This window comes from Leuresthes tenuis, unplaced genomic scaffold (genome assembly GCF_036924035.1).
Source record: "Leuresthes tenuis unplaced genomic scaffold, fLeuTen1.0.hap1 SCAF_3, whole genome shotgun sequence".
NCBI lineage: Eukaryota > Metazoa > Chordata > Actinopteri > Atheriniformes > Atherinopsidae > Leuresthes > Leuresthes tenuis.
Genome location: NW_027325357.1, coordinates 20,686,913 through 20,707,202, shown reverse-complemented (window position 1 = coordinate 20,707,202; position 20,290 = coordinate 20,686,913). Strand labels below are relative to the sequence as shown.

The 20,290-nt window shown below is 41.2% G+C and overlaps 4 protein-coding genes and 2 non-coding genes across 11 annotated transcripts; 4 read left to right on the top strand and 2 right to left on the bottom strand.

Moving 5' to 3' along the window:
- Positions 1 to 1,335: 1,335 nt before the first annotated feature.
- Positions 1,336 to 6,281, top strand: gnl3 (G protein nucleolar 3). Of its 2 annotated transcripts, none has more exons than XM_072382496.1 (15): positions 1,336 to 1,440; positions 1,633 to 1,691; positions 1,884 to 2,024; positions 2,212 to 2,331; positions 2,417 to 2,497; positions 2,578 to 2,713; positions 2,800 to 2,903; positions 3,386 to 3,536; positions 3,759 to 3,846; positions 4,404 to 4,581; positions 4,674 to 4,816; positions 5,029 to 5,165; positions 5,313 to 5,452; positions 5,646 to 5,706; positions 5,783 to 6,281. In XM_072382496.1, exons 1-15 carry the CDS (start codon positions 1,428 to 1,430, stop codon positions 5,881 to 5,883), a joined length of 1,653 nt encoding a protein of 550 aa, XP_072238597.1. In that variant the 5' UTR covers positions 1,336 to 1,427; the 3' UTR covers positions 5,884 to 6,281. The 2 variants fall into 2 exon arrangements, with proteins under 2 accessions (XP_072238597.1, XP_072238598.1); XM_072382497.1 differs by having other exon boundaries at positions 5,646 to 5,710; positions 5,793 to 6,281.
- On the top strand, positions 3,099 to 3,231 carry LOC140304279 (small nucleolar RNA SNORA47). Its single transcript, XR_011915271.1, has one exon. It is a non-coding gene; the product is annotated as a small nucleolar RNA SNORA47 (small nucleolar RNA).
- LOC140304275 (small nucleolar RNA SNORD19) lies at positions 4,875 to 4,948 on the top strand. The gene has a single exon (XR_011915268.1). It is a non-coding gene; the product is annotated as a small nucleolar RNA SNORD19 (small nucleolar RNA).
- Positions 6,282 to 6,365: 84 nt separating the features above from the next.
- glt8d1 (glycosyltransferase 8 domain containing 1) lies at positions 6,366 to 10,174 on the bottom strand. 2 transcript variants are annotated; one of them, XM_072382498.1, is made up of 9 exons: positions 9,502 to 10,174; positions 9,203 to 9,301; positions 8,827 to 9,037; positions 8,601 to 8,718; positions 8,416 to 8,500; positions 8,177 to 8,289; positions 7,902 to 8,068; positions 7,642 to 7,754; positions 6,366 to 7,410 (listed from the first exon to the last, which is right to left on the bottom strand). In XM_072382498.1, exons 1-9 carry the CDS (start codon positions 9,515 to 9,517, stop codon positions 7,232 to 7,234), a joined length of 1,101 nt encoding a protein of 366 aa, XP_072238599.1. In that variant the 5' UTR covers positions 9,518 to 10,174; the 3' UTR covers positions 6,366 to 7,231. The 2 variants fall into 2 exon arrangements, with proteins under 2 accessions (XP_072238599.1, XP_072238600.1); XM_072382499.1 differs by lacking the exon at positions 9,502 to 10,174 and having other exon boundaries at positions 9,203 to 9,314.
- Positions 10,080 to 11,435, top strand: spcs1 (signal peptidase complex subunit 1). Its single transcript, XM_072382500.1, has 4 exons — positions 10,080 to 10,196; positions 10,707 to 10,766; positions 10,873 to 10,959; positions 11,162 to 11,435. The coding sequence occupies exons 1-4, from the start codon at positions 10,161 to 10,163 to the stop codon at positions 11,285 to 11,287; spliced, it is 309 nt and encodes a 102-aa protein (XP_072238601.1). The 5' UTR covers positions 10,080 to 10,160; the 3' UTR covers positions 11,288 to 11,435.
- A 219-nt stretch (positions 11,436 to 11,654) lies between these two features.
- nek4 (NIMA-related kinase 4) lies at positions 11,655 to 18,850 on the bottom strand. Of its 4 annotated transcripts, none has more exons than XM_072382492.1 (16): positions 18,560 to 18,850; positions 17,757 to 18,023; positions 17,477 to 17,674; positions 16,898 to 17,005; positions 16,383 to 16,537; positions 16,038 to 16,182; positions 14,568 to 15,200; positions 14,433 to 14,477; positions 14,144 to 14,281; positions 13,773 to 13,928; positions 13,341 to 13,407; positions 13,071 to 13,183; positions 12,871 to 12,992; positions 12,537 to 12,757; positions 12,313 to 12,449; positions 11,655 to 12,090 (listed from the first exon to the last, which is right to left on the bottom strand). In XM_072382492.1, exons 1-16 carry the CDS (start codon positions 18,665 to 18,667, stop codon positions 11,995 to 11,997), a joined length of 2,709 nt encoding a protein of 902 aa, XP_072238593.1. In that variant the 5' UTR covers positions 18,668 to 18,850; the 3' UTR covers positions 11,655 to 11,994. The 4 variants fall into 4 exon arrangements, with proteins under 4 accessions (XP_072238593.1, XP_072238595.1, XP_072238594.1 ...); XM_072382494.1 differs by having other exon boundaries at positions 12,313 to 12,446; XM_072382493.1 differs by having other exon boundaries at positions 12,537 to 12,754.
- Positions 18,851 to 20,290: the final 1,440 nt, after the last annotated feature.

Here is a 20,290-nt window from a genome sequence, read left to right as displayed (position 1 = left end):
GGAGGAAAAATATGGAGAATATGTGTATATATATATACAGATGGGTCCAAAGAACAGGCAACAGGAGTAACAGCAGCAGCAATGGTGGTTCCCATTTATAATAGGACAATTTCAAGAAGAACATCAGATCATTTAAGTATACATGCAGTGGAATTATGTGCAATACTGCTAGCAATAGAATGGAGACCAGCGCATGTAGGAATAAAAGGAAATGAAAAAGCAGACAAAGCTGCTAAGGATGCAGTAAAGAAAGAGGTGGTGGAAATGAAAGTAAAATTATCAAAAACAGAAGGGAAACGTTCAGTATGGAAAGAAATAAACAATCAGTGGAATCAATATTGGAAGAATCGGGAAAAAGGAAGACATTTATATAAATTACAAAGTGTAGCAGGAGAGGCAGGATGTTATGGACAGAACAGAACAAGTCATTATTAGCAGGATAAGAATAGGTCATTGTCATTAGTTTTTTTTTTTTAATAATCATGTTAATCAACATTTCAAAAGTAATGGCTGATTTTGATTATTTAATTTTCAATAGATTTTCCTTTATTGTTACTTTTCATTTTCAAGTGATTTCAGTGAGAATTGTGGGTTTTTCCTTCTTTAACTGAGGGGTACCAACAATTTTGTCCACGTGTGTATCTGTATGTAGTATAGGATATTTGCCATGTAGCTTTATTGTTTTGCTACTCTTTTCTGAACGATGTCTTTCAAAAACAACGTTTGGCTCAAGATTTTAAAGCTCTGTGTGAATCAGTAACAGTTGAAGTTTATGTGGAGACAATCAGAGGGACTGAAATGGCTACAGCCAAATGAAATGTAACTATAAGTATGTACTCGGGTATTGTATTTGGGTACAGGTTTAGAGTACTTTTTGTGTGCATGACCTGACTCTTTTCATTTTGTGTTACTTAATTCTTCATACTGCTTCTGCATATTCCAAATGTTGTATTTTAATTGTAATTTCAACTTAACTAACAAATGCTTCTCATATCCAACATGCTACCTCCACTACCCAAAAGTGTTTTTGTATTTTATTTTTTGTGTTTTTATTGCATATTGGTGAGAATAGTAATATAAGTAGAACTTCAAGAAATAGTACACATCCAAAATAAGACATGACTGTTTTTTTTCATGTCAGTTTCAGCTATATTTTTAAATAATTTGTATAGCTGAGAAAAAGAAAAACACATGACTTAAACCACGGTAGGTCTTACGTTCATGTGATTTAGGAAGTTATCCATTCTAATAACATTGAAATTTTCTTTTAAAAAAAAAAACGGAATCGTGGTCCCATGAAGCCTCCGGGCCAGCAGGTGGCGGATTATTAATCACTCGCTGTCAGAAGCGGAAATGACGTCACACAATTGAGCAGTCCTCCACGTGCAGCAGCATTTTAGTCACATTGGGTAGTTCGCCGCTCTACGATGAAACGACCAAGTAAGTGTTGTCGCATAAACGTGTAAAAACCGACATTAGCAGGGTTTCTAAGTGGTCATTACAGCTAGCTAATAAATGAGAGAGCAGCCTCCTAATACTTACCGAGCACGGCTCGGTTTGCGTTAGCTTCTACCTCAGCTAACTTTTCTACCAAGTGTCTGAATTTTAACTCGTGTTTTTTCCTCCCTCCAGAGTTAAGGAAAGCAAGTAAGCGGCTCTCCTGTTCCAAACGTTATAAGATACAGAAGAAGGTATGTGGCCTGAATTGGTTGTATTCCAATGTCTTCTGTTTCGTACCATATATCTTTCACCTTTTGGATTTAAACTGATTTTAAGGTCTCTCGTGTCCGCGAGAGGCCTTTTTTTTTTTTACCTACAATTCTTACTCTGACAAATGCACTTTCCACGTGAAATATAGTCACACTGTGATGTTCTGAATTTAGGTCCGGGAGCATAACAGAAAACTAAGAAAAGAGGAAAAGAAGAAAGGAGGGAACAAACGAGTGAAGAAGGATCTCGGAGTCCCCAGCAGTGCCCCCTTCAAGGAGGAGGTTCTCAGGGAGGCAGAGCAAAGGAGGCTAAAGGTGGACAGTCAGTCATAATTACAACTTCTCTTTTAGGAGTAATGAACACGAACAGACTTCTGTTCCCCAAAAGATTGTTAGCATCTTTGATCCATTCATAAGGGCTGTCATCTCAGCCATTAAATGCTTCGAAGACCTGCTGATTATTGACGCAAAATGATCACTTTCTCTTAATTGAATCTGGCAGATTGAAGAAGAAAAGGAACAAAGACGACAAGCCAAAAAAGAGGAGCGAGCCCAGAAAAGGCAGAAAGACAAAGAAGCTGCAATAAAAGAGACAGAACCCAAAGCCAAGAAGGCTCGCAGGGTAAAATTTCATCTCGGTCAACTTTTCTTTGCTTGCATTTTCTAAAATCACTGTTAACCTGCATATTTGTGTTTGGCTTGAATAGGATGACGCAGCAAATCATTCAGATACACAAACCGCCCCAAACAAGAGTTCAAAACAGTTCCTCTGTACTGAATTAAATAAGGTAAAAAGAAAACTACACAGTTCCAATCGTTATATCACACTGGAGTGTAAATGCTTTACTCACGTAGTCATCTCTTGTAGGTAATTGATGCATCTGATGTAGTAATACAAGTCCTCGATGCTCGGGATCCGCTGGGATGCAGGTGTCCACAGTTGGAGGAGGCTGTGGTGCAGGGGGGAGGCAACAAGAAATTACTGTTGGTTTTGAACAAAATAGGTAATGGCACATGTTCATGAGAAACATATGTTATATATATATTTGATCAGGTTGTCGGGACTCAGGTTTTTTTCCCCGTGTTGCAGATCTGGTACCAAAGGAAAACGTGGAGAGGTGGACCGAGTGTCTACAACAGGAGTTTCCAGTTGTGGTTTTCAAGGCGTCAACACAGATCCGAGACAAAACAGTGGTAGGAGGCGCATTTTAAACATCAGAACACTTGAGTGTTTGACTCTTCATGTGAGACTTAACATTTGGATGTATTGACAAATCTTTTATTCGACTCAATCAGATTTTTGCAGTTTGGTTTTTAAAACACATTATCCAGATTTCCACCCTGTGGCAGGCTAAGAAATAGTTGCTGTTAATGTATTGGTGTATGATGTGGAGGACTGAGAAGGTTGAACAGCTTGTGTTGTGCTGTTGTAACTGGTTTTAACCTCCAAGAGTAACTAACAAACCACACAATAGTCACTCTGGTTCACAAAGAGCTGACATGTGTGTTTGTGTGTCAATAAAAACAAAAAAGGACCATTTTCTTTTAACAGACTCTTTTAACAGATTAAATGTGGCTTCAAGTAAAAGCTTTTGCCACCAAATTTGAATTCTAAAATGGTTTAGATGTTAAAAAAAGACTTTAAGGTCATTCTTTCTGGGCTCTGTCTTCGCCAGCAAGCCAAAAAGAGCAGGATAGTGGCCTCCAACGAAGTCCTGGACAAGTCCCGAGGAGCAGCCTGCTTTGGACACGGTTGTCTGACTGAGCTGCTCACAGGTTATGCTGCTCAGACGCAGAGTGAAGCTTCACTCAAAGTGGGCATTGTTGGTAAGTGCAGCTTTCCTTTATGAAGTGAAGTTTTGTTTTACTCCCCCCCCCCCCCATCTTTTGTGAAAAATGTCCTTGTTACTGTCATTTTATAGTTTTACAGAACTCTGATGTGTATGTAGGCATATATATATATTTAAATTTCTTGTTGCAATCAGTTTCTGCAATAAATAGTACTCGATTTCATGATCCATTTTCTCTACAATCCTATTTGATCCACAGGTTTTCCTAATGTAGGAAAAAGCAGCCTCATTAACAGCATGAAGGGGATGATGGCGTGCAATGCTGGGATCAAGAGAGGCATCACAAAGTAAGCTTTGAGAAGTATCCTCGAGGATTTGAGTCTGAGCTAGAAATTTTGGGCATAACTAAAAAGTTAATGTAAACTTACACTTATCGGCCACAGCATTATGATCACCTGTCTTGCTGCCAGTAGAGCTCTCCACAGTCGTGGTGTGGACGAAGAGCGTTTGAGTGTCTTATACCAGGATGGTGGCAATAGATCCTTTGAACCTGATCTTTTTGGATTAGACTCGTTGTTATCGCTTCCCTTCACATTTGTATGTGGGGAATTATGAAGGCCAGCAACATCTGCATGTATTTGAGACTGGTGTACAAAAATGTTTAGACAGATGGCAAGTTTAAAGGAAACATCCCCATGAATACTCAGATGTGGACTTTCCCATTAGAACATCTCATTATAAGAAGATGAACAGTGGTATTCACTTTCCTGTCGGTGGTCTTGATGTTGTGGCTGATTGGTGTGTATTTTCGGTTTCATCATATTACTCCTGTTCCCTTACTTGGTACTCAGTAGTATAGCAGTATATTGCCCTGATTACATTTTACGTCATTACCAAACATTAGATCCATGCAGGAGGTGCACATCTCAAAGACCGTGAAGCTTATAGACAGCCCGGGAGTTGTGGCGGCACCATCCAACCCATCGGCCTCCATGGCTCTGAGGAGCCTGCAGGTGGAGGAGGGCCATGTGAGTGTGCTGGATGCTGTGAAGACTCTGCTGAAGCAGTGCGACAATACCCAGGTAGGATGAGTTGCCTGTACAAAAATGCAGTGTTAGAAATATTTGATCGATGGTTTACTTTAATAAGTGGCTTGACTTGCTCATTGTTTCAGATAATGCTTCAGTATAATGTTCCAGACTTCAGAAATTCTCTGGAGTTTTTGACCCTGTTTGCCAAAAAGCGCGGCTACTTGCAAAAGGGCGGCGTCCCTAACACCGAGCAGGCAGCTACGGCTTTCCTTGCTGACTGGACCGGGTAAGTTGTTTTTCCTCCTTAAAGCTTGGAACGGGTTGTTAGTTTCAGAGCATCAACGTGGAAATGAGGACAAAACGCAATTCTGGATTTCAATATGAAGACTTCTAATCCAACTCTGATCCAAACACTATGCCTTCCTGAGTGCAGCTATGTATGGTATCAAGGGATGTTTTAAATGTTTAAAGCTTGCATCTCTTTTGGTGTCTCCCCAGTGCCAAGCTAAGCTACCACTGTAAGGTGCCAGGGACCCACTGCCTCCCTTCCTACATGACTGACACCGTGGTGGCTGAGATGCAGAAGGGCTGGGATCTAACAAAAGTGAAGACTGGAAATGAGGAAACTCTACAAGGTGCTGGTTTGAATTGAGCTTGAAGCCGGAGGTTTTAAGCAGTAACACTTATCCCCACACAGAAATTAAAGAGCCGCATGGCCTTTAGGGACTTTTGTCCTATGTAATATAATTTTTGTGTTGCTGAAAACAGTTTTTCCTTCATAGGTGTTAAATTTCCAAACCTGGCCAGCAGTATAACCTTAATCTCTAAAGGCCCGACAGAAGGTCTGCTGAGAGTAGCCGACATCTCAGAAGAAAAGCCTGTCGCTGCGGCCACAGAGGTCAACGTGGAGCAGAATAATGAGGTAACTGTAGATGGAAAGCTGTCAGACCACACAGATGATTATGATCTGTTATTCTGGAAATGAGGACAAAATTCAAGTCTTAATGTATTCATGAAGACTTCTAATCCAACTCTGATCCAGCTGACTTTTTTTTTTATAAATCACTGTAACCTGGAGTGCTGGACAATAGTTTTAACATCGGCTCTTCTTTCAGCCTGAACCAACTACTGAGGAATCCAAGGAAGTAGAGAAACCCGAGAAAGCATCACTTCAAAGTAAGTGATTTAATGTTTCATTTTCGTTGCACGCCCATGGGAATGGATTTTTTACCTTTTTTCCTTTTCTTTGCAGATAAACTCAGTCGGGTACAGTTTAATTCAGTCCCCATAGACATCAGCCTGTCTACAGCTAATGCAGAGGATGCCTATGACTTCAATACAGATTTTAAATGAGCTTTGCCTTCATGCTGAGCTACTGAATCGGCTCATGCAGTTTTGTGGACCTTCTGACCTGGATTTAAGATGCATGACGATGCTGACGGGGTCCCCATCAGGCCGCCTTTGACCACTCGCTTGAGTGATGCGAGATGACTCACAAGCCCTCACCCCGCTACTTAAATCAGGAGAACAGTGGGACATTTCACTGCACTCGGACTTTACCTTCATCCCAAACTAAAGTTCCAGCAGATTTGAATTTCTTTGGTCTGGCGTAGGTCACTACCCAGAAGAGACTGTATCGTCCAGCAGTTGTTTATACATGTCCATTGGCTACTTTTTCCAGTGTTGAGTTTGGAGTTGGTGTAATATCTTAATGCAGGCTACTGTATATAGAAAAGTACATATAATGTAATAAATGTTTTGAAAATGACCAGCTTGCTTTTCTTTTCAAGTAAAGGTTGTGGCAGTGGCTTCTGCATTCACTTTGCTCATTTATCTTGCCTCATTTTCCAGCAAGTGTCACAAAAAAAAAAAGAATTGGAAACAAATTAGGAAATGGCAAAATCCCAAGATATACACGATTTTTATTTCATGTACTGTACAAAAGACATTTACAACAGCCTGGTAATTGCTTTTCAGAATATATATATATATATATATAAAAAATATGCAAATGTCTGTTTCTCCAGAGGTGAAGTTTGGTTAGTGGCCTGCATACAGTCCTTTAGAAGAATTTAAATAAAAAAAAGTTTAATGTGAAAGCAGTCGATATTCTTTTACAGTTGCAGCTATTTAGAGAAAATTCAAATTGTTAGTCAACTTTAAGTTTATAAGAAAGCTATTCAGAGTGGTCAGTGTAGTGTACTGCTGCCAAAACGGAGTTTGGTTAAAAATGTGCTCTGAAGACTGAAGTTTTCCACAGGATGTACTGAATGAAGGCAATGGCATGAGGATTATTCAGACAGGACCGATGTAAAATCCTTCAGTTTCTCATTAAGACCGCTCATTATTTAGCAGAATGTAACCTATTCCATACATAAAGGCTTAAATTGTACTCGAGGGTCTCAGCACACTGACATGTAGCCTCTCACTGTTGGACACAACTTGTAGGTGATGCTCTACTAAACTCAAACATGCAGTATAAAATGGACCGGGAGGAAAATAGAATGTGAAACGTTTTGCATTCAATAATTTATCAAAATATTTTGGGTAAAAAATAACTGTTCAATGTAACACTGTAGTAAGAAGGTCCACACATCCAGGGGATGACATCAGAAGGCCTTAATTAGTCCCTGAGATTTACGAAGCTATGCTGTGCTCCAGCTGGGACTGGGCCGGGCCAAAGGTTCATGAGACTCATTATTCAGTCTGTGTGTCTGCGCACGGGATGAAACTTTCCTGTGGGGTCTGGGATGAACCACTTGTCCCACACATCCGAGAAAGAGGACGTTCTCCCCCAGGGCTTGTAATGTCCATTCCAGTGGAGGAGCTTGGCAGCTCTCACAAACTGGGGAGAGTATCTGTTTCCAGCTCCTGTAGTGCCTGAAAAGTTGATTTTTTTTTAAATAAAAACCAGAAATGTTGAGTTTGTTCCTATAAACTATCTGCATATTTCTGAAGCGGCTGAAAGCCCCGAAGAATGTCAACACGTGTGAAACACTGCAACCTCCGCTTAAGACAGTAACTGTTCAGGTCAATGCTTAATTGCTTGATATAATAAAAAAATAATCAATATTCTTGCTGGTTTTCCGACAAGAATGAACAGGAACTTACCGAGGTGTCTCACGTGCCACGATGGATTGATGGTGGAGTGTCGTTTGTAAAAAACAATGAGGAGGGGTGGAGTGACGATGCTTTCTGCCAGTGTTTTACTGTACAAATCCTCACTGGGGAGGAGAAAACATGCAGCTTTGTGAGAACAATAAAGAGGCCTCTGATTAAGCAGCAGTTGTTTTAATGACTGTGAGATGCAGCCACTCCTGTGCCTCCTTCAATGGTCCAGATGTCTCTTTAAGATTTATCACGACACTTACTGAGTGTTGAGCTCCATCCAGTGGGCCAACTGTTGAGTGACGTTTTGGTTCCTCCATTCAGTCAAGTTGGCGATAATGACCCCTGGGTTGAAAGAGCACGTGTTGGCCTTCATCCCCAGTCTCTTAATTGCTTCCTTCTTGAAGTCCAAGAAACCTATATAGTTGTTCTACAAAATATAATATTTCTAATTTAATCCAGCATCATTACTCAGTATTTATTCCTTTCTTCTTCCCCCTTCCTATAAACAAAAACAGCTCTTTCCAGAGATGCCCACCTGGTTTCCAGCCCCTCGAATGATGCCCTTAGCAGATGCTGAGTCGCAGTCATCAGAAAAAGCAGCTGCATGTCCTGGTCTGAGGTTGGTTTCATAAAGCTCTTGAATGTCTCCTTAGATCCAATACAACAGGAGAGTTAACTGATCGATGTGCTCTCAGGAGACCCTGTTTCTTATTGTTTAAGAAGACTTTATTTTAGTTATACAACACAAGATAACACTTTGCGATGATTTCTTACCTTGTACAATGATGTCATCGTCCAAATAGATGGCTTTCTCTGCATCAGGTATGTACACAGGCAGATCAAATCTGGCAAAGGTCAACTGAGAAATACACAATTAACACCAATTACAACAAAAAAAGACATAAGAAAGAGCATGATCACTTATTTTCAGAAGGTCAAACTGTATAAAGTTGTCTTACGGGTTTCGCGTCCTCCAGCGACTGAGCATCCTTCGATAACTTCCCACTGAGGATCTCTGGGTTGAAAATAACTATCTTGTATTTTGTATTTTTTAATTCTGTATTACTAAGCCACACCCTGTTGGTAAAATATAGAAAAGGTTACGTCAGGTGACTTAAAGACTCTTTTAAAATCCTGCCGTTTTGGAATGCCAGAACATGCAAGCAAATGGTTTTGTAGCCTTACTTTAGGTGGCCAACGGTATCGTTCAGCGTCACAATGGTGAACACCACGTTGGCTTTACTGTTCCGGTAGACACTGTTCATGGCTGCAACCATGGCGCCAAGTCTGTCCTCTGCAGCGGTGATGAGAATGGGGATCTCCTCTCCTTTCCTCTCCGTCTGTCGCCTAAGATCTGGAGACAACTCAGCCTCAAACGGATGAATCAGGCCAGCATCTGGAAACATAATCCATAGTATAGTTAATTACCACCATAGTTTGATTTTTACCACCCCTCACTTGTGAGATAATATGTAGGCAACTAAAACCTACATATATATATATTGGGCAGAAAGTGTACCCAGCAGGTGAGCACACTTGTATCCCAAACACACAAGTATACCTGGGTTTTCTTGTTGTAAGAAGTCACTGAGATTGAGGAGATTTCGTTGAACTATGATCAGGAAGGCCACAACCAGGAGGAGGAGGATGACCACGTTTACTGTGAATGACATGGGAGAGGTGATGTTAGTATGAGCCGAGATGTATGAGGCAGCACTGCCATACAGTTACTGGGAAGTGCTCCTACATGCAAATGCAAATGCCAGCCAGTCCCAAATTCCCCAATAGTTTTCCGGTCACATTGTTTAGACATACAGCAGATGTAGTAATGTTGCAAATACGAAATAAAAACCGCCCCACCTCTCCTCAGTGTCATGACAACCGTCGCATCGGTCCCTCCAGGACGTCTAATAAACCAGTTTTAAAAAGGACTAAAGATAGGTCAAAGCTCCGAACGCTGATTTGAATGGAGCCCGCGTTGGTTTAATTGACTGCGTTAATTAATCTGTAACACTGCTGCGTGGCGACCACAAACTGGTGGCGCTTGACTTTGTTTGTATGCTCAAATGTTCTAATCTTGTCACCCCCTTGGACTTTTAAGAGGAGGACATGGGAAAGACTAATTGACGTTGTAGCCAAACTGCCAACTCAACATCAACAAGTTTATCCCATCCACAATGCACGTAGTAATAGGTGTTTCATGATGTGCCTGATTTAAAAAGCCCTATTATCTTGCCCTTTTCCCTTCGTGGCGATTCAGAGAATTAGTTGGACGGCTAAAACTTTCAACACGACGTAAAACAAATATGACTGTAACTCTTAACAGCTCAATCCATTCACTTAATTTAGGTATCCCTGAAAATGTGTTGCTTTGTCCATACTAAGGCATTCGGGAGGAAGCGGATGGGTCCTTTTTCAAAATTCGACGTATCGTTTTGAACCCGGAAGTCAAGCAGCTTGGATTTTTGCTAGTAAGAGCCAAATATTTTTCGTTTAAGCAGTTCATTTTCAGAGGAAACATGCTGTCTATGTTCAAGTCCATTCCCACGCATATGGTAAGAGATTATTATATTTGTAAATGGGAAAATTTATTTCAATAAGCTATTAGTTTCATTTACGTTGATTTACGCAGCTAAAGTTAAGCCACCTTACGTTAGCTTCTCGATGATGTGGTTACACGGGTAACAGCTGCTAACTAACGGTTTTACCTGCAAAGCCCAAACCAACCAACATAATTTCTTCCCGATACCCAAAAATAACAAATTACATATCCACCTTACCTGAAAAGCTCATAGTTTGTAAGTATTGGCTACTCGCCACCCTTACTTTGTATTCCAATTTAAAAGTAGCTCGTTGTCCCTTATAATCAGTAAGGCTGTCATTTTGTACCCATGTCTTATTGAATACCATAGAATGACCACCTAAGACTAAGGTGCAAGCTGCGGTCAAATTCAAATGAACCTATGTACCACACTTCACATATACCACGCTGTCTTGGTGTCATTATTGTTGTTTTGGTTGCTGACTTTTTTTCCCCCTCTTTTTTGGCCGTTCAATTGTCACAGGATTACAAGGGCCAGAAGCTGGCAGAACAGATTTTCCAAGGAATCATACTCGTCTCAGCGGTAAGACACCATGACTCTTGCAGAGCAGCTAAATACTCCACTTAGGCTGCATTCAGTTTTTACCTATAGTCTGTTCCTTTGGTAACATTTTGCATTGTCTTTACAGGTGATTGGGTTTGTATATGGTCTAATCGTGGAGCAGTTTGGCTGGACGGTGTACATAGTGTTGGCTGGTTTTGCTGTGTCTTGTGTGGTAAGTTTTTGCTTTCCGTCATTTTTTGTTTTGCCTCCATGTGGCACCAAGGGTACACCTTTTTCTTTTCCCCACAATAAATTGGACCTAAATGCACTCTTGGTTCTCTTGTGGTCACTTGCCATGTCAAGACTTTTTTTTAGAGGTGAGCAAAGTTTGCAGCTCATACATAATACCGTTTCTGTCCTTCTTTTTACTTCAGTTGACCCTGCCTCCGTGGCCTATGTACCGGAGAAATCCTCTGTCCTGGCAGCCACTTGTACCAGAGAGCAACGGGGAGCCGAGCCAAAAGCCTCAGGAAAGCCTCAAGAAGAAGAAGCACAAATAAATCAATAGCTGTCCCCTGTCTGGCTGTGAATGCATTTTTTTAATATGGAAAATGTTCCGGTTTCTTTCACAATTCCCATTAGAAGCATTTGGAAGAAAAATGTTTGTCAATACTGAAACGTGTGTCAATTAATAAATATCTGATACTGCATGTTTTCTAAAGAGGATATTGGAAATGTGTCATGCACCCACAGCATATTTACTCATTTTCCCCTTCTTTTGTCAGTTTACATATTGGCTCTCGACGTAACAGGAAGTTGGTGCAAAAATAAATTCAGGATTTATTTGAAATAATTCAAATGTTAATATCTACAGTGCATACAAGTTTACATTATTGTTATGATAGAAAATAAAAGAAAGCAGCAGAGGTTAGAAGCAGTCTTTAAAGATAAGAGATAAACAGATTTTGAAATTCTAGCTTGCATTATAAATAATTGTGCACTACAGAAAATAAACATAAAAAAACACTTTTTGCATAGACATCCTGAACTTTGAAAGACTAATTTCACAGTCTGTGTTCATGCAGGAGATAAACAATGTTAAACATTTACATAACCGCCTGTCAGCATGGTAACAATTCCATGACTAAAACCTTAAGTATTCCAGCAGAAGACAAATTCATCTTTGGCTTCCACTTCAGCACAAGATTCTGAAGAAACTGTTTCTTTGACATTCTTTAGGGAAATGTACTTCCATAGTTGGTGCTCTTTAAACCTTGAATGCCACATCTTCAAAAAACTTCAGCTGCCTCACCATCACAGCGTAAGCTTGGTACTTATCTCCCATCTGGTCACGAAGGCACAGCTGGAAAAAAGAAAAGAAGAGAAATCGGCCAACTGACAACAGTTTGGAAACGGAGCGGTGGAGTTCTGCACCCTGCCGACAAGTTAACTGCACCAAAAATTAAGTTAGAGAATGTGTTGGGTTTGGTTTCTTAAAAAAACTTTCCCAGATATACAAGGTTCCAAACTGTAAATCAGGACATTGAAACTGGAGTTATGATGATGTTTGAAATGTTCCACTTACTTCTCTTTTGTTTTCATCTTCCTCCTCCATGATTTCAAGCACTTTGTCCAGCAGCTTGACACCCAGACCTTTGACCACATCTGTTCTCAGGTGCTCTATGGCTCTTCTTATTTTGGCTGGACCAGATGTGGAGGCTTCTGGACAGAAACAGTTAAACAGTTAAATACAGTGAAGCTCCAGAAAGGACAACTGACTGAAGACGGAGTTTGTTTGAAGTATCCAACCTATTGGTATTTCACAGAGTGAAAGGTTCTCTGCGTCCTCTCGAGCCTTCCCATGAAGCACCAGGGTGTCCCTGTACTTCCTGTTCAGTTTGAATTCTGGCAACGTGGTCGAGTTAAATCTGCCTTTTTCCACCTCAGGTCCACCGTCTCCAACATCCATTCTCAAAGTTTGAGTCATCATATGGACTAAATCGTGCATGTCGCAGGATTCGGTCTTTCTGCTGAGAACCCACACATACAGTAAGTTTACAGAAGCAATGTGCTACCTATCGTTAGTCTGTTTTGCATCGACCACTCATGCTACACTCGACCCCTCTCTGGTGTGTGCTCTCACCTTTCCTTGCAGTCTCCCTCTGAGCGCTCTGTGGAACTTGTGGATGAGCTGCACTCATCTTCATCAGACCTTTGCTCCAGCAGCTTATCCTGCTGAGAAAGTCCTCCCAGGCGAGCATCGACCTAGTCATAAAGTGAAGATTCTTTTTTCTAAACTGCATGAAATGCTTTCAAATGTCACTGTGGGCGAAGTGTCCGTACCTTACTGCTGGACTCTGTGATAGAGTAAGAAGCAGATCGAGTAACTGGAACACTGTAGTACTCAGCTTTGGCGGGGGTGACATCATAAGATGCCCTTCGTGACGCACAAACACCTGAGAAAAGCAGAGAACTAATGATAACAAATGATCCTGTTCCCTTTGTGACTTCATAATGCTGTAATAAAACCTAGATAAAACCTTGCTTTGTCTTTCGGATTTAACTTATTAACTTATTTGTTTTTCACTCAGGAGGTGAGGTTTGTGCGAGTACCTGGTTGGCTGACACTCTCTTGGGACTGCCTCAGTCTTCTCCTCTCTCTGGCAGACAGAGGACGGTCCTGAGAATAACACCGACGTTCATTTTCTGTGACTGAGTAACTGAATTTGGTTTCAGTGTAGAGTGCACTATGAACCATGAGGTAAAACAGAAGTACCAGAACCACCCAAAAAAAAAAAAAGAAGCCACAAGTGGCACTGACAGTGGTCTAATTAAGTAAAGTATGGGAGCCTGGGTGTTCATACCCTGGACCTTTATAGAGAAGGTGACTTATGGTTTGTCACCCATATTCTCACCAAGTGAGGTACTCAAACATAGAAAGTAAACTAACAGTTTACATCAAGTACAATATACTGTAAATGGATTGATGAACTCACAAAGCGGTGCAATAACATAGAACTGTTGAGGGGACACTGCTTTTTGTACCTGTGGTGGCAGAGCTTCGTCCTTTGAGGAACTAACTGATGTGGACGCTGCGGTCTCCTTAGCTTTTTTGCTTTCTGTGGCCTTCCTTCTCTTCTTCTTCCCTTCCACAGTAAGACTCTCAACGGGGGGTTGAGGTAAAGGTCTTGAAGCAGCCACCTTGAAACAACAAAACTTTAGGCAATAATCACTGGCTAAGCCTAACTCACTGCTAAGCTGTTGTTATACGAGGTGTCAGAAAGTGGAGAAAGATCCTATTCACCTCTGCACAGTTTTGCACCACCAGGTCATAGACACAATGTGATATTCAGTTCAGTAAAACTGGACTCACATTTTAAAATGCGAGGCCTGACATTAGCTGTTTCCATGTTTACCTTGTTCTGATCCCCTTGCGTCAGTCTTTTGTGTTTCCCCGTGTGTTGCTGTAGTTCTGAAAGGCAGCTGGGACTTCGGCCAGGGGAAGCCTGCTCTCGCTTGGTGGCCACAGAGGAAGATTCCTCCTGAACAGGCTCCTAAACAGACAACAATTACAGCTTTACCCTTGTGGAACAATACAAGAAAATCTTTATGCAGCGGGTGTTAGCAGTGCAGCTGCCTCTGAGATTTGTCATGGTAATGCCTGGCAAAAAATTCAGATGAGAGAATGGGAATTTTAATGCTTACCATGGCTGGAGGCTCTAACAGCTTTTCAGTAGTTTCTAGGCTGTCCTTCAAAGACAATAATTAACATGAGTATAAAAAAAAGAGACACCTGATGACAACCCAACCAAGTATTTCTTTGTTCCTTTGGCCACTCACTTGGATGTCTGAGGTCTGGGAGTGTTGCGTCGGAGTTTGCTCGATGAGGTTCAAGGTGTCATTTTTATTGCCCGTGTTCACATCCAAAACCACTCCAAAGTTTTCTAGATTTGGGTTCTGTGCATCAGCCTCTTTAAGTAACTCCATCGTATCATCCTTACATTCCATGTTTGTGACCTGTTTCTCCCCAAAGATGGAAAATGGGTTATCTCCAGGGTTTGGTCTGGCCTGTGGCTGAGTGTCTGTTGATCCACTGGGTGCCGTCCTCTCCTCTCCTCCCCTGCTGCTTACACCAGATACAGCCTTCAGAGAGGGCTTAACAGGAGAAGGAGGGGGAGAAGGATCTGGTTTCCCTTGGCCCTTGCTGCCTTTGTCTACATTGTCAGTCCCAGTTTCGCTGGTTGGCCCATGGTGTGACATAACAGAATGGGGCCTGTGCCCTTGTCTCTTCATCACATCATCACCCTGCTGCAGTGGGATATCAATATCAATGTTGCTGACAGTTGCCATGGATGCAATGCTGGCTTTGAGGACGTCAGGCGAGGAGGGTTTGGGTGGAAGTGGTGGCATCTGAGCTTGAGGGCACTTTGTCAAACCATTGCGGCTTTTAGACTGTTGTGATTTTTCTTCTTTCTGAGGAAAAGAGAAAATATAAAAACTGCAAAACTCAGTCACTCCCTGAAATAAAGATGCTCATATAAACAGCTTCGATTTTAATCAAAGCAATCCATGTGATTGTTCTGAACATCGCATGACTTGGATAAATTCCCACATACAATACGCCATCAGGACATGCCTTTGTGCTGTCTATTTATCAAGAAGAACAGCTAACTGTTACCATAGCATTAACTCCAACTGACATTGCTCAAGTCTGGCCGGCACATGAGAGTCATGTCAGGTGGAAAAAAAATAAACTCCATTAATATAGTCTGAAATCGCAAGTTCAGAAGAGTTGGCCTATTGCTCATGTAAAAGATTTGTAAAGTTACAAAGGTTCAAAAAGGTCCAGACCAAAGGGAAAAGCCACTGATACTGAACTGCCTGAAATATCATGTTTGTAGTCCAGGCTTTTCTTTCTGGATTTGACCACATCATTATGAAACACATTTGCACAACAATCCCATACAAACATCTGACCAATAGCTGATGAATCAAAGCAGACTTGGCCTCTTTGGACGGGGACATTTAAGGGATATAAGCTAAAACAGTATTTCCAACCGAAAGGGCCACAGCTGTATGAAGAAAAAATGCATTTTTGTAAACATTTAAGCATAAAAACTAGTTCAAAACCTTTAAATGATCATTTTATAGGGTACTTAAAGAGCAGTAAAGGCAATGATTAGCAGGCTACAATTAAAACTCACCGATGATACAAAAATAACCGTCATGTTACTGTTAGAATTAAAAGTAAAGTGCAAAATGGTTCTCTTCAAAAAGTCAAACCAGCCTCTGCATTCATCGGTAACTCACCTGTTTCATATGGACAACAGGCTCAGACTGAGGACTTGGAGGAAGCCTCGCCGGTTTCGGTTGGCACGAAGCCGCAGACGATGCACAGTTGGCCCTACAGTCGCCACCGCCAGCCGCTGCTTTTTTTCTTGATTTGGCAGTTTTTCTGGCAAAAAATAAAAAAATGAAAAAAAATCAGCATAAAAGCAAATGTTGCACTTAATATTCGCAGAGGAGCAGTAAAATCGAGAAGGGGCACTATTCTGACACTATGACCGGATATGACTGGAATATACAAGGAAAATACCAGAAACTCGCCAAAAAAGGAATGAATTCCAAAGGTAGTTCACTGCTAACAACACCTACTCTTTGGTGGCCTCAAGAAACATGGCAATTTGTCGTTTTATGTAGGGCTGCCGGAGGACAAGTTTCACATCAGGCCGGTCTTCTGGTCTCTTACACAGCATGCTCTTGATCAAATCCCCGAGCTGAGGATCATATCGACTTGGCATCTGTGGCAGCTGATCAGAAAAACAGGAAAATGAAAACAATAAAATAGAAAAAAAGTTAAGATCTTGTCTAAAAAAGGCAGTCGCAAACTAATAAAAACCCAGTCAACTATTAAACTAGTTTTTAAACTAGTAATCTAATAAAAACCCAGTCAAAATGACTGAAATCACAATGACACCAACATCTTTCAGTTGGGTCAAGAAAAAAACCCTTTGATCAGTCTGTACATGCCATGGAGCTTAAATAATGTCCAAGACACTCACAAATGTGTAAATTAAAACATGTTGAGTGTAAATAAAATGGATAGTGTAACTAAATATGACACTTAACTGAGAACCTGATCAAAAGAAATGTGTTCATATAAAACCAACCTTTCCCTCAACAATGCGATACACCAGGGAGTTCATGTCCTTGGCATTGAAGGCATGTTTCAGTGTGGACATCTCATACACACAGCAACCCAGGGCCCACACGTCTGACTGGAGACAGAAATAATTCATACAACAGACACAACTTAACATATATACGTAAGCATGAGATAGTGGCCATGAATCAGCGATTATGTGAGTAATAACAAAATTTCCTGTACATTACTATTTTTTGGTAACAGTCTGTCAACTGTGAAGTTCATACTGTTAACCTCTTTATTTAATAGCTGAATAGCACAGCTGAACTTCATATAGACAAAGGAACGTCAGTTATTTTCTCCAGTAGTCTGTGTCGATACTATGCATAGAGCTTTCGTGCCAGACTGAAATAGCCAACACTGTGCTATCTAATCCAGGGCTGAGACCACATTCTGGGTCCAATCATTTGTGTTTAAGTGATGCACCAAGAAAAATATATTTTTGGGATATGAGCCACCCCAGTCCATCATCCTGGAATCATGCTGAAAAAAAAACAACAACAAAAATTTGGAGCGGTAAACTAAGAGAAGGAAACCAAACTACCTTGTGGTTATAGGGTTTATTAGAGAAGAGCTCAGGACTCATGTAATATGGGGTCCCGATGAGTGTGCTGGCCATATCGTTCTGGTTCTCCAACACTCGTGCAATGCCCAGGTCCCCGACCTTAATGATGTTGGTTTTAGTCAAGAAGATATTCTGTGTTTTAAGGTCCCGGTGAAGAATGTTCCTCTCGTGCAGGTACTGAAAAGCAAAATAGTGACTTCAATCGTCCCATTCTCGTGTAAAGACAAAAAAAAAGCTCAGGTTTTACGGTATACCATACCTGGAGTGCCATGGCTATTTGAACAAACCACTCCACGACCTGTCTCTCTGGCAAAAGTTCCCCTTTCTGTTGTTTGAGCCTGTGATAGAGGTCTCCCCCTTCACAGAAGCCCATCACAATAAACAGCTGACAGTCATCTCCTTCCCAAGACTCCCTGTAAGTGACAATGTTGGGATGTCGCAGCTGGGACAGAAGCTGCGCCTCCTGCTCTGCAGCACGCCGCTCCCGCTTGGAAGATGTGTTTAAATTCAGCTTCTTTATAACATACTGAGAAAGGAAAAAGGAAAAACACACACACTTCCAAATAATAAAAAAAAGATCCATCCATGCATGGGGCATTATCAGATTATGATAATAATTATATGAGTAGCCTTTTCCCGTTAGATTCTCATTGATTTGGACCTCTCCGAGTAACTGGATTCAACTCAAACTACATACATAAATGCCTGTTCATGCAGCTATTCAAATAATGTCCAAATCCATGGGATTATTTCACTAGATTAAGTCCCGCGCTCTTATAAAGCTGCCTTTTAGGGGCCACCGAAGAGAAAAAAATAACATTTATCAATTCCCTTGCTGACTGTTTTACTCAGTAATGAACTATGAACAGGCATTACGTCTGTACACCCAAACCTTGGATGTGACAGCTCTGCTTGTTTAGCTGAATATAAGTAACAATCCGCTTAGGTTTTAGCTATACTTTGCTAACAGTACTTAGGTGGGGGTTTAGCGAAACAGGGTTTAAAAATAAAAAAAAGTCCTTATGGGCTATCTTTAAATCTACAACACTTAGTGTTGCTCACCTGTTTTCGGTCTGCCTTGTTTTTCACCAAGTTCACCTCCCCATAGCTTCCTTTCCCAACGACCCTGATGAAAACATAATTATTCATCATTGTCTCACAACCCTTCATAAAGCGACCCGACGCGCTGAAACGTTACACGACACATCCGATAAAAGTTTCGGTGTTATTTTGTCCCATGGTCCAGCAGAAAGGAAAAGATGAAAATACAACAAATCTGTGCGACAAACTTCGCGTTAGCTCAGTGCCAGCGAAGAGATTTTGAAAAGGCAGGAAACGGCAGCAGTTGATAGTTTGTCATCACTAGGCAACTGATGACTATCTGCTGCTGACGATGCGGAGAGGGACCAAATAGAGCAGAGACAATACTCCGTTTATGTTACAGCGCCACCTAGCGTCTGGAGTATGACACGGGCGCAGTTTTACCAAAGAAGCAATTTCTCTTCATCTGTACGTAACAACGTGCCTCCTGTGAAGAGGTGCATTACTTATCGGCAAGTAAAGTAAGCTATTTACCCCCCACCCATCGTAGAAATGCCTACAGTACTGAATTTCCCACACATCACAGGCCCAAGTAGAGGTTTCTGCAGAGTAGAAGCAGGCATTTCAATTAAAAATGGGAGGTTTTCTATCAACAGCCATTCTCTCTTTTTTCTTTCCTTTGGGACTAACTTCAGACTACTTACAAATGCATGATTTTGGACCCTCTCCTTCCCTCTATTTCGTTGTATTAGGAGTCTTGGAATGGATTTTCAATAAGGACATTTGCATGTGCAACAGCCTGATTTTTACGGTGGGTTGCTTCACCAAGACTGAATTACTCTGTACAGTCTTCATGAACAAGCTGATACATCTGATGAAACAGCTATATTCTGTTATTTGTATCATATCATGCTCATGCTGGAAAGATGCACGTGAAGCCGAAACCCTCTCATGTATTCATCTGTTGCTATATTTTTATGATAAGGTGTGTCTTTGTCGACAGAAACATTTTTTGTGCAAGTGCCTCTCTCTGTCCCTCTCTCCCCCTTCCTTTGCCTTCCGGATGACTATCAGGGCTCTAATCTGTGCACTCCAGCCCTGCTGCTTGTGAGAAGCACACCTGGACAGCTTTGGCTGCTTTTCTTTCTGCTCCTGGTTTAGCAGTACTGCAGCACTTTTGTTAAATGTTATGTGGTGTGAGACAGTGGACAAGGTTAGTTTGGGGTACCCTGTTGGCTGCATTCCTTCCACGTGTATTTCTTTTTTTCTGTTGATAAATAAGGTTTTTCGGTTGGTGCCACCAAGTTTTGATGAGTTTTCCCATTAAAATAAAGTGGTGTTTGTTTGTTTCTCTTTATGTTCTCAGAGTGGCATGTGCATTAGGGCTTTGTTTTGTGAAACAGTTTTTGGTTATTTGTCACAAACTTAACCCCACGCCCCTAATTCTGTGGTTGCTGTGTCGCCCTCCCTTTTTCCTTCAGGGGAGGCAAAGGTGATGATCAGTGACTCCATTGATGCCTGATCTGACTTTTCAGCTCAGTGCTTAGAGGAGGTTTAGTGTGTCACAATGCCTCTCTGTATGAATTCACCATGGATTTATAGCAATAACATGGGAGAATTTTCTTTTATAAATTTTTGCATTAGAAAGATTCTGTAATTATCATTTCCTTCTAACATTGATTTCATTACTTTTATGGAACATTAGCTACCCGTCATCATTCATCCCAAAGAAAGCTTTGTGTAGCACATTAA

Coding starts and splice junctions, on each gene's coding strand:
- gnl3 (XM_072382496.1), top strand. Junction 5,453..5,645: donor ACGTGGAGCAGAATAATGAG/GTAACTGTAGAT, acceptor CTCTTCTTTCAG/CCTGAACCAACTACTGAGGA. Junction 5,707..5,782: donor CGAGAAAGCATCACTTCAAA/GTAAGTGATTTA, acceptor TTTTCTTTGCAG/ATAAACTCAGTCGGGTACAG.
- glt8d1 (XM_072382498.1), bottom strand. Junction 8,290..8,415: donor CGATGACATCATTGTACAAG/GTAAGAAATCAT, acceptor ATTGGATCTAAG/GAGACATTCAAGAGCTTTAT. Junction 8,069..8,176: donor TTCGAGGGGCTGGAAACCAG/GTGGGCATCTCT, acceptor TATATTTTGTAG/AACAACTATATAGGTTTCTT.
- spcs1 (XM_072382500.1), top strand. CDS start 10,161: ATGCTGTCTATGTTCAAGTCCATTCCCACGCATATG. Junction 10,197..10,706: donor AGTCCATTCCCACGCATATG/GTAAGAGATTAT, acceptor CAATTGTCACAG/GATTACAAGGGCCAGAAGCT. Junction 10,767..10,872: donor GAATCATACTCGTCTCAGCG/GTAAGACACCAT, acceptor TTGTCTTTACAG/GTGATTGGGTTTGTATATGG.
- nek4 (XM_072382492.1), bottom strand. CDS start 18,667: ATGAAGGGTTGTGAGACAATGATGAATAATTATGTTTTCATCAGGGTC. Junction 14,478..14,567: donor CCCAGACCTCAGACATCCAA/GTGAGTGGCCAA, acceptor TTGTCTTTGAAG/GACAGCCTAGAAACTACTGA. Junction 12,993..13,070: donor TCACAGAGTCCAGCAGTAAG/GTACGGACACTT, acceptor CTTTATGACTAG/GTCGATGCTCGCCTGGGAGG.